This window comes from Simochromis diagramma, unplaced genomic scaffold (assembly GCF_900408965.1).
Source record: "Simochromis diagramma unplaced genomic scaffold, fSimDia1.1 OVJJ01000603.1, whole genome shotgun sequence".
In the NCBI taxonomy this organism is placed as follows: Eukaryota; Metazoa; Chordata; class Actinopteri; order Cichliformes; family Cichlidae; genus Simochromis; species Simochromis diagramma.
In genome coordinates, this window is record NW_024387414.1 from 5,532,443 (window position 1) to 5,542,891 (window position 10,449).

At 43.1% G+C, this 10,449-nt stretch overlaps 1 protein-coding gene across 1 annotated transcript; it reads left to right on the plus strand.

The window, feature by feature from the left end:
* Nucleotides 1–646: 646 nt before the first annotated feature.
* On the plus strand, nucleotides 647–10,378 carry lrp3 (low density lipoprotein receptor-related protein 3). The gene is made up of 6 exons (XM_040011128.1): nucleotides 647–3,715; nucleotides 3,795–4,000; nucleotides 4,569–5,185; nucleotides 5,445–5,917; nucleotides 6,092–6,224; nucleotides 6,320–10,378. Exons 1-6 carry the CDS (start codon nucleotides 3,543–3,545, stop codon nucleotides 7,127–7,129), a joined length of 2,412 nt encoding a protein of 803 aa, XP_039867062.1. The 5' UTR covers nucleotides 647–3,542; the 3' UTR covers nucleotides 7,130–10,378.
* The last annotated feature ends 71 nt before the right edge of the window (nucleotides 10,379–10,449 follow it).

The window sequence follows — 10,449 nt, forward strand, 5'->3', positions numbered from 1 at the left end:
GATTGTTATGTATCTTTCCTACCAGAAGCCGTCTACGTAATTCTGTATTTCAGTTCAATATATAAAGTTTCATCTGGAGAAAGAGTGGACAAGGCTTAAGAATTACGTGAGCCACTTTTTTTCATTTAAGATGTGGAAAGCTGAGTCGAGTCAGCCAAAGTTAGAGCGGAAGTAGTCCTCAAGAAAACAAAAAATTTCTAGCTTTGCATCTCAACTGTAATTTTAAACTACAAATCCAAACCCTATATAATCTTGATTTTTATATCTAAGACTATAGTCTATAAGACGTTTAGTTTTATAATGCTGCAAAACTTAACGTTTCCCACGAAGCCTTTATTTTGAAGGGAGTAACAAGAAGCCGCATCGCTAGTTGGAGCTAACTTGATCGTAGCGTCTTGGCTACCGCTGCAAAAAAAAAAGGACACAATGCCTTTTCACGGCAAGGAGGAGCTCTAGCTGTGTCCAAGCTGAACGCAGATGCCGGAGCTAGTGTGGATCGCACAGATGTGGAGCGAACAGCGAAACGCGTGTGGGAGATAATAGCAGAGGTCCCCGCCGGACCATGGGACTGACGGTACTGCCCCTGCTGCTGCCTCTTCTCGGGCTGCTGTGGCTCCGCTGTGCTCTGCTCTGTGCAGGTGAGAAACAACAATGCGTCTCTACACCGCTGTGATGTTTTAGACGGAGGCTTGTTCTAATTAGTTTAGAAAGCTCTGCCTGTGGTGTTCACGAACACATGATGGCATGCACAAGTGATCCGCATTGCCCGGTGAAATATAAGTGGCCATGCTTTTCTATTTCTTGATCCGTGTTCGCATCTTTACGGGAGATCCGGTAATTTACAAAGCTCCTACTATGATTACATCAGTGACTATCAGAGCGGAGCGTCTCTGTGTTCACACCCGAGCAGCAGCAGTGGGTGTTATTTTGTCTACTACTGTGTGTCTCTGATTAAGTGATCTGATAGATGAAGACGGTTTGTTTTGATTGTTTTGATTGGATGGAGGGAGAGCACAGAGGCTATCGTTGTGCAGAAACCTGCGGGATTATTGATCTGTGGTGGGTAAATGATCACGGTTAGTGTGGAAACATGGACGCGCTTTCGCAAATGTGATACTGCTGCTATCGGCATTACATCACTGCTTCTCTGCAGCCAGTCAACCCCACGGTCCCCTCCTCCCCCCTCCATTGTCATACACTGCACTTAATTGGCATTTAAATAAAGAGGAAGGCTTCTAAAGGGACACAGAGTGAGAGTTTGGAGGTGTGTGTGTGATCCAGGTGTTAACATTGTGTGGGGTCGGGGGTTCTGGACTGTGTCTTCATTATGGGGACAGAAAGCCAGTCCAGATAATTCAGGTCTTCAAAAATTAAGATAAAGGGATATGTTCAGGTTAGGTTTTTGGGTTAGACAAGTTGTAGTTAGGGTAAGATCATGAATGTTAAGTCAGGGTGATGTGAGACTGAGGAGAGAAGAGATTTGCACGATTAAAGGGGAACACACCATCCCAACTCAGGAACCTTCAAGCTTTGAGGTTGGCTGATGTGTCCAGTGTGCATGTTCATAGTCCTTATGCCTGGTGCTCCAGCCTGTGTTGCTGTCTGTTCCCCTGTGCTGGCAACCTGTCCAGGATGTCCACAAGTCTAGTCGGATAAGCGGTTTAAAAAGCAAAAAGTCAAAAAAAAAATTGATGTTTTCACACATAAAGTTCTAGGGTGATTGAAGTTGCATGCACAAATACACACACAAGCTACAAACTGCATTCAGTATCTCCACATTTTACCTGAGCTCATGATTATGTGTGGTTTTTGAGAACAATGCAGATTAAAAACTGAAGGGCTTAATGCTGAAGTGCAACCTTAATCCACTTGTTTCTCTCAGGTACGCTTCACTGTAATCAGAGCAGGAAATTAAAAAGGGACATTTACATGCCTTAAAAGCTATAAATGCAATTTCAAATGTTTTTGTAAAAAAAACAAACAAAACTTAATATCCCTTTATACACATTTCAGTGAAAGTTTGGCATGGTTTACTCCATTACATTTGTTTGAAAGCTATTAAACTACAGGTTTGATATATGTTAAGCTAGAAAACACACAAATATTATCATCACCACTGAGGTTTACATCACCTAACCCAAGGTAGCTCCTAAAAAAAACTACGGGAAGTTTTTTCACATCTAATAATTCCAGCGTGATGCTAATAATCAGCCACGGGATCGACATAATAATCTCCTTTAAGGAACATTTTACAGCTGATCTTCATTAAATGTGAATGTAGCGTCAAAACCTATAGATGTAGTTTTCCCACCACTATCTATTAGTGTGTCTTGTGTTGTTACGTTTTGTGTATTCACCTTTCACTGATAAAACACTATTTTAATATTTTGATGACTCTATTGGCGTCTGAGCTGGAGTTGTTCTTGGCTGCAGTGCATTTTGGAGTCTCTGGATGTCATAGAGAAAAGGTTTGCTCCCTGAGCAACTATTGTTGGTGAACTGTTCATGTTCTGGAGTTTAAGCATAAAACAGCAGCTAAATCTTATTTTTTACATCTGTTGGTAAACCAAAAATAGTGAGTTAATGTGAATTTTCTTTCTCTCTCTCTCTTTCTCTCTGTGATCAGCTTTTTCCAGCATCTGAGTTTGAAAGTAGATGAAACACAAACACAACAGTCAAAATGTGCTTCAGTTCTCTTATTCATTGTACCAAACAACAGCATTGTGTAGCAGCTTGGTCCAGCCCAGTATGTGTAGGTATTTATGTGTGTGCTAAGTTAGTGTGGATAGTCGATATCCGCACTTAAACGATTCCTCCCTCCGCCACCCTGCTTCACTCTGCTGACTTTACTGATTCATCAAGTAAGCCAGAAACAAACAGCGCTAAGCAGCAGACTCCCTGCTGTGTGTCAGTGCTGGATCATAGTTGAGCTAATGTTCTGTCTCTGTGGTTCTGGTTAATTAAGAGGCTTGTTAGACAGCGTTTCCTTGCATGCGTTTCATTCTTTCTGTGGCATTAAGCAGTAATGCGATGATTAATGCGCCTGCTCTATATTATTGCTTTCAGCGCAAGAATGAAATGAGATACTTCCCATTCCACATTTATGTTGCAGATTATGATGCCGGTAACTTGATCGCTGCGCCTTTACTTAGAAAAACAACAGGATTCAGTGCCTGCACACCACACAGAGGTTTGCGTGTTAGTCCTGGAGCTTTTCCTGGCCTGCTCACACATTTGTGTTGCTCCCTGGAGTAATGGTGTGATGGCAGCAGGAGATGCTGTTGCCTTGGCTGCCAGTTTGGCTGCTGCTTCTGTTTAAAGCTCCATCTGATCAGCGTGGAGCTTCCCCACAATGGCGCTAAGGTCATTTGTCTTGTCAGTGAATCGTTTAGTGTTTTTTGTAGCGGTCACAAATAAAAGAATGAGGATAAAACGGTTTATAGAGTGTGGAAGCCAACATTTTGGTAATGCTCGATGTCTGCCAAGTGTTCGTGTTCTTAGTTCTGATGTGCACAAGGAGCATTCAGACCGACCTCCCTAATATGTATGCTGCCATCCCCCCTGTCTTTTTTGAGACAGGCTGCAGCGAGCAGGTGGAGATCCATACAGAGCGGAGGGGTGTGATCTACAGCCCTTCCTGGCCTTTAAACTACCCAGCTGGGGTCAACTGCAGCTGGCATATTCAGGGGGGTCAAGGAGAAGTTATTACCATCAGGTAGAGTCCCTGAAACATACGCTGCATACATATGATATTTCTATAACCGAGTCACCTAAACTCATGTTCCATGCTCCAGTTTCCGTAACTTCGACCTGGCGGAGTCAGGAAAATGCATGGGAGACTGGCTCCTGCTGACACCTACGTGGAAGAGAGAATCCAGGCTATGTGGCTCGGTGCTGCCGCAGCCCTTCATCTCCACCAGGGGGCGTGTTTGGCTCTTCTTCCACTCTCAAGCCAACAGCTCTGGGCAAGCCCAGGGCTTCCGACTCTCTTACATCAGAGGTAAGCTGGAGAATATTTGCATATTGCTTATCCACTCCATAAACATACCAGAGTGCGTGAAAATATTAGAAATACCTCTACAGTTTAATCCATTAGCAACACCCAGGGCCACCTGCAGTATTTTATATTTGAACATAAGCATCTGTTCTGGGACCTCCCCATGCTTCTATGCGCATATGTGGAAAACACGAGGTGGGTAAAGTAGCAGCAGAATCTCTGTGCAGACCAGAGCATGCATCAGTAACAGCAGTTATAACAACATAGAGGTCAAGACGCAGCATTAAAACAGAGATTTAATAAAGCCATAATAAAGTTTTGTGAGGGTTGAATTAATAGAGATGTTTTGTATGTTTACACAGGGTTACTGCTTGGTTTGTTTTGATATGATCATCCACAATACTAATGCATTTTTTTTGTTATGGTTTGTCTTTTTTAAAAAAGCTGAGAAAAGCCTAAAACCTGTGATATTGATTGCAGTTGGACATGGCAGACAGATGAGATTGGCAACTATCTCTTGGGGGGGAAAAAGTGATGTTTTAGCAGCTAACCAGACATATTCTTTTTTTAGGTCACCTAGGTCAGAGCAGCTGTCAGTCAGATGAATTCCTCTGTGGGAATGGGAAGTGTCTTCCTCGCTCCTGGAAGTGCAACGGTCAGGATGAATGTGGGGATGCCTCGGATGAACGCAGCTGCTTGCCGACTCCCACTGAGGCGCAGCCGGGCCTCTGCCCCTTTGGCTCTCTGCCGTGCACCGAGGCCCAGTCCACCCGATGCCTGCCCGCGGGCCTGCGCTGCAACGGGGCCCGGGACTGCCACGATGGAAGTGACGAACTGGGTTGCCCTGACACTACTTGTGGCAAACGTCTGGGGAACTTTTATGGCTCGTTTGCCTCTCCCGATTTTTTCCGTGCGAACCGTAGCGGCGACACTGAGCTGAGATGCTCCTGGTTGTTGGACACTCAGGACCCTAAGCCCATTGTTCTGCAGCTGGACCTGCAGCTGGGGCCTGGAGATTTGCTGCATGTCTATGACGGCCTGCTGCAGCGAGCGGAGCATCTGTTACAGGTGTTGTCATATCACAACAACAGGCGGCCCGCCCTGTTGGAGTCGAGCCGGGGACAGATGAGCGTTTTGTACATGGCCCAGCCTCACAGTCCGGGGCATGGTTTCAATGCTACATATCAGGTACTGAGGTTGGCTAATGTTCATTTCATTCATCGTTTATTCTCATCTATCCTTTAAAATTCTTTCAACCTCTTTTTTTAAAAAGTTGTTTAAAACTTTTAATTTGTCAAAAGTTACAGTGTTTTTCTTTTTTAATCCAAAGTAACTGATTTAGAAACAGTAACTGCTCTTTTTGTTCAGAAAACACAGTCAGTTAAGTATAGTACACGTTGTCCCTTCTGTGTCTAGACAGTGATGCATTTCTCCTCCATCCTACCAGGTGAAAGGTTACTGTTTTCCTGGCGAGCGTCCCTGCGGCAGTGATCAGGGCTGTTACTCTGAACGCCAGCGCTGTGACGGCTACTGGCACTGCCCATCTGGTCGAGATGAGGAGGGCTGTCCGATGTGTCCAGATGGAGAGTTCCCCTGCGAGGGTGGTACAGGAATGTGTTACCCAGCCTCTGAACGCTGCAACAACCAGAAGAGGTGTCCAGATGGGTCGGACGAGAAGAACTGCTACGATTGCCAACCTGGAAACTTCCACTGTGGGACTAACCTGTGTATCTTTGAGACGTGGCGCTGTGACGGCCAGGAGGACTGTTTAGATGGAAGCGATGAGAGGGACTGCTTGGCAGCAGTGCCCAGGAAAGTGATCACAGCTGCCCTGATCGGCAGTCTGGTCTGCAGTCTCCTGTTGGTTATTGCTCTTGGCTGTGCCCTTAAATTGCACTCCCTCAGGAACCGAGAGTACAGGTGGGCCCTCATTCTGCCACTAAATGAATGTTAAGTCAGAGGAACGCTGGGATGATGTTGATTGTTGCAGCTGCCAGAAACTGTAGAAGTGAAAGTATCTTTGTGGGTTTTCAAATAGTTTTCCTAATTTTTCCCTAATCCTGCTCTGTTTTTTCCTTCCTCACTCCTTTACAGAGCTTTTGAGACGCAGATGACTCGCATGGAAGCCGACTTTGTCCAGAGAGAGGCTCCTCCTTCATATGGTCAGTTAATAGCCCAGGGTCTTATCCCTCCGGTGGAAGATTTTCCTGTATACAATCCCACCCAGGTAACAAATTCGCGCACACTAACAGACACTGGCGACGCTGCATTTAGACAGAAATGAACTTCAGCGTGTTTCTGTTTTAATTCCCCGTCATCCAGGCTTCAGTGTTACAGAATCTACGGTTGGCAATGCGCAGGCAGATAAGGCGTCACTCAACTCGCCGCTCCACTTCCTCCTCTTCCAGACGACGTCTAGGCCATCTTTGGAATCGCTTGTTCCGTAGTGGAGGACGAGGCAGAGGCCACGCCCCACTCCTGGATCCCCCTGGACCCACGCAGATCACACTAGGGCTTCACAGCTACCGGACTGTCGGGGAGCAGGGACCTCAGAACAGGGCCATGTCTGCAGGTGGGTCTGACGTAGTGGGTGTGGACCTGCCGGAGAGCCCTGCATCGCCTCTCTCCTTTCATTCAGTGGACAGTCCAGAGGAGGAAGAGGACCTGTCACCTGTCAGCAGAGATGGCAGCAGGGCTGCAGAGTCTTCACCTCCCACTCCTTGCCAGAGTGACTCCTCAGTACAAAGTGGACTTCCTCTCTCCCCCCAGGAAGCCTCTGTACCCCTGTGCCCACCCCGGGCATCTAGAAAATTGGTTCTGGAGCTTGCAGTTAACCTGAAGGGGGTTTCCTTAAGACGTTACTCCCCCTTAGGACCTTTGTCCCCTATTTCACCCCCTGTGTTTCCCAGCAGTTCCCAGACACCATCAACTCAACCTCAACCACAGGGTTCAGAGGTGACTTCACCCACCGAGCCCTTATTTTCCTCTGTGAAACCAGAGGACAGTGACAGCCAGTTTACTGTGAACGTGCCAAGCAGGGATGAGACGAAACCAGAGGCAAGAAGCAGCCTGTGCAGGTTCGGCAGAAGCATCAGTGAAGAGGGAGATTTAGGAAGGGAGACGCTGTGCTGAAAAGTTTAGGATGACGCTCTCCTCACTGTCGAGAGCTGGCAATTGCAATATCCGTTCTGATAAAGTGTCCTTGAGATGTGACTCCACCAGAGTCAGAGGTGAGAACCTGTACTTCAGCCTTTCGTTTGGAGGGGGTACAATATGAAACTCAATAAATATCACTCCATTTCATTATTTGAATGCATAAAATGTGCAGTTGCAAACAATTATGCACATGCAGTCTTATCCTAAGACGAATAAAACCAGCATTAGTCGTTCTTCCTGTAAATTGCTTTCTAAAGCTCATGCCAGAGCTTAACTACTTCATTTAAATGCAAACAGATAGCCCCAATTAGCCCGTTATGATATTTACCCTGAATTTGTTCCAAAAGATTAAATCCAGTTTTGGCCACACGTACTAATACAACCCACTACTGGCAAAATGTATCTGAAATGCCAAAACAGCCTTTATGTCTTTACCCAAAGCCATTATGCACCGCTATATACTGTGAGCCATAACAGCCTAATGAGCGAACACACAAATTGATCTGATCGATCCTCTATTCTTTCTTGTTCCCTTCTATTGTTTATGTTAGTTGTTATTGTTTTATGACATCATTAATATGTCACGGCTGAGTGCATCAATTAAGGATGTTGTTGCTGAAATTTTACATTTTTTTTTTAAAAATATTGGCAACAAATCCTGTGATTTGTCCACATCAACCTTCTTAAAGACATAACAGCAGTAAGAAGAGAAATCAGACAAAGCCGTGGACATCGAACAGAATAACACACGAGGTGCACTCGTGGAAGCAGGAGTTTGAAACTCTTATGTATTTATTCATTATTTAACACATTTTTGTAATTTCCTTATAAAATCTTATTTTACACATTGATAAATATGATGATAAATAGATGGAATATTGAGCTGAATATTGACTCTACATTTCCATGAAGAGTCAATATTCAATATTCAGGGATTGTTCAGGGATTTGTTCTTCATGGTTACATAATAACAGACCATTACAGATATCACTGGTTGATTTTGGTCTTTGTTGTGCGATTTGTTGACAGTAAGAAATGTCTTGAAATACAGCTTTGAACCGTGTCAGAAAAAGGTTTTTAATAGGTTTTTATATTTTCCTGTGGAGAGTTTGATGAAAATAGCACACCTGGTAGTCTAGGTTACCCCAGTGCAGGCTAGGATAGTTTCTGTCTGAAGGCAGTCATTAAAGCTAGTTTTCCCCTCTGTTTTATAACCTTGTGCTAAGCTAAGTAGGTGCAAGCTATAGTATATATTTATAATTGAGAATTTGGAAGCTTATCTCCCAGAAAAAATATCAACTTTTCCTTTAACACTTGTGCAGTGTCAGTATTGATTCATCAGACATCATTTTGACCACTTTTAAGAAACATCAAGAACTTATTTATTCACTTTTATCAATTGTAGCTTTAGTTTTTATCTTCATGTATGATCAGTTTAATATAAGCCAAACTTGGATGAAGATTTACAAAGTGAGTCCAAGAATATTGCCTCGAACTCTGTTCAGCCTCTCATCCTTTTCATAATAAACCAAACCTGTCCCGTTAAACAAAGTCGATCCTTTTAAATGAACCCGACTTTATATATATATATATGTATATGAGTGTTTGCATTGACCTCCATTCAGTGCACTGACTGTATGTGAATGCCCAAGAAACTTTGGAAAGAGGAGCTTCACATGGAAATACTGTTTGTTCACTCTTCATCCCAGTCGATGACTGGGTCACCGTGGATGTCTGGACTGCTGGTTTATTCTGGTGGAAATTCAAATCTATGCTGTGGAATTTTCTAATACTGGACGCTTAAGCAAAGACCTCTATTTTCAAGTCTTCAGTGGAGACCTGTACAAAGTTTTGCTTTACGTTTCTCTTTCTGCCTTGAAGTTATTGCCTGTTTCTGGGCTGCTTTTTGACACTGGTAACATTTTGCTAATCACTGTTGGACCTTTAAAGAATGTACCAGTCTTCTTTTGTTATAAATATCAGTGATTCCCCCCTCCCACTTGTGCTGCAGGATATTTATACTAGAAGAATAAGAAGCCAATAAGTAGTGTGGGTTTGGAGTAAAAGAGAATTGACCAGAATGCCATTTCGTGTGGAAAAACTAGATCGTTCCTACTGTTTTTTTGTTTTTTTTTTCTTTAAAATGAGCTGAATGTGCCATGCTACCCTACAAGTTTTGCCAAGAACAGCTGCTATATGTTATGTGCCATTAGAGATATCTCCATAGTCCTTCCAACTAATTTCTGCCTCATAATCTGTTCTCATCTCCAGTTCTTTCTTTGAAATATCAAAAAATAAGCTAATTTTAATTTATTTATAGTTTTACAGATGTTTTACTTGTGTTCTCTTGTACGTCTATTTAAAACACATCCGTCCTCATTTAGCTTAAAGTGAAATCGTTTAGCTGCTGTCTGGAAAAAAAAAATGCGTATCTTGCTTTGTGATTTAGAGACATGCATTAAAAACGCCTTAATGGGGTTTTCCCTGTTGTTGCAATGGTCAAGGAGGGTTTATGAATCAACTCTGTGGTTTACCTGTTTGAAGAGATTAGATTTGTCTTTGTCTAGACAACACTCTTTTATACATGTCATGTGATTGTTAAATATGACTGATCTGGAGGTACAGTGCACTAATATGTCAGAAATCTCAGCTCTGGGATTATTACAGCGAAGAGTAAGAGAAAGGGAACCTTTCAGGTCTTCTTCCATTGTATTTAAGTAGTGATTTATTCAGGATGTAGTCATCAGCTTAAGGAGAGTCATGGTCATTTGGTACAATCTTTAGTGAAATTGTGTTACACTGACTGCTAATGTGGTTAGGTTGATGATTATGATCTGTCAGTTTAGATAAGAGTGTCTTTTCTGTTCCCTGAATTTCAGCGTTTATGTTTTAGCAAAATGTCTTCAGTATGCTTTAGTAATAGCTGTACGTTTGTATAGTTTTGTGCACAGGTAAGCACACTGGATTGTGGCCACTGGAAAGTAAAGTTCTGCTGAAAGCTTCTGTCTGATAATATCATCATTAGAGACTTGAGTTTGAAGCTTTGTTCCCTTCACAGGCTGAAGATGATGTTTGTTTCTCACGTTTTGAGAATTATGTTTGTATATTTTGTGCTGCAAGAGAAATGCTGCCATGGCATTGTTGGGTTTGCAGATCCAAAGTTCTGTTTAATCTTCTGCTTATCATAATTTTCCTGTGCCTGCAATAAATAAACTTCAAAATTTATTTTCTGGGTTTTTTTTTCTCTTCTTTTTAAAAAAATTTTTTTTTTTAACTCGTCGCCAAAAGACCAGTGA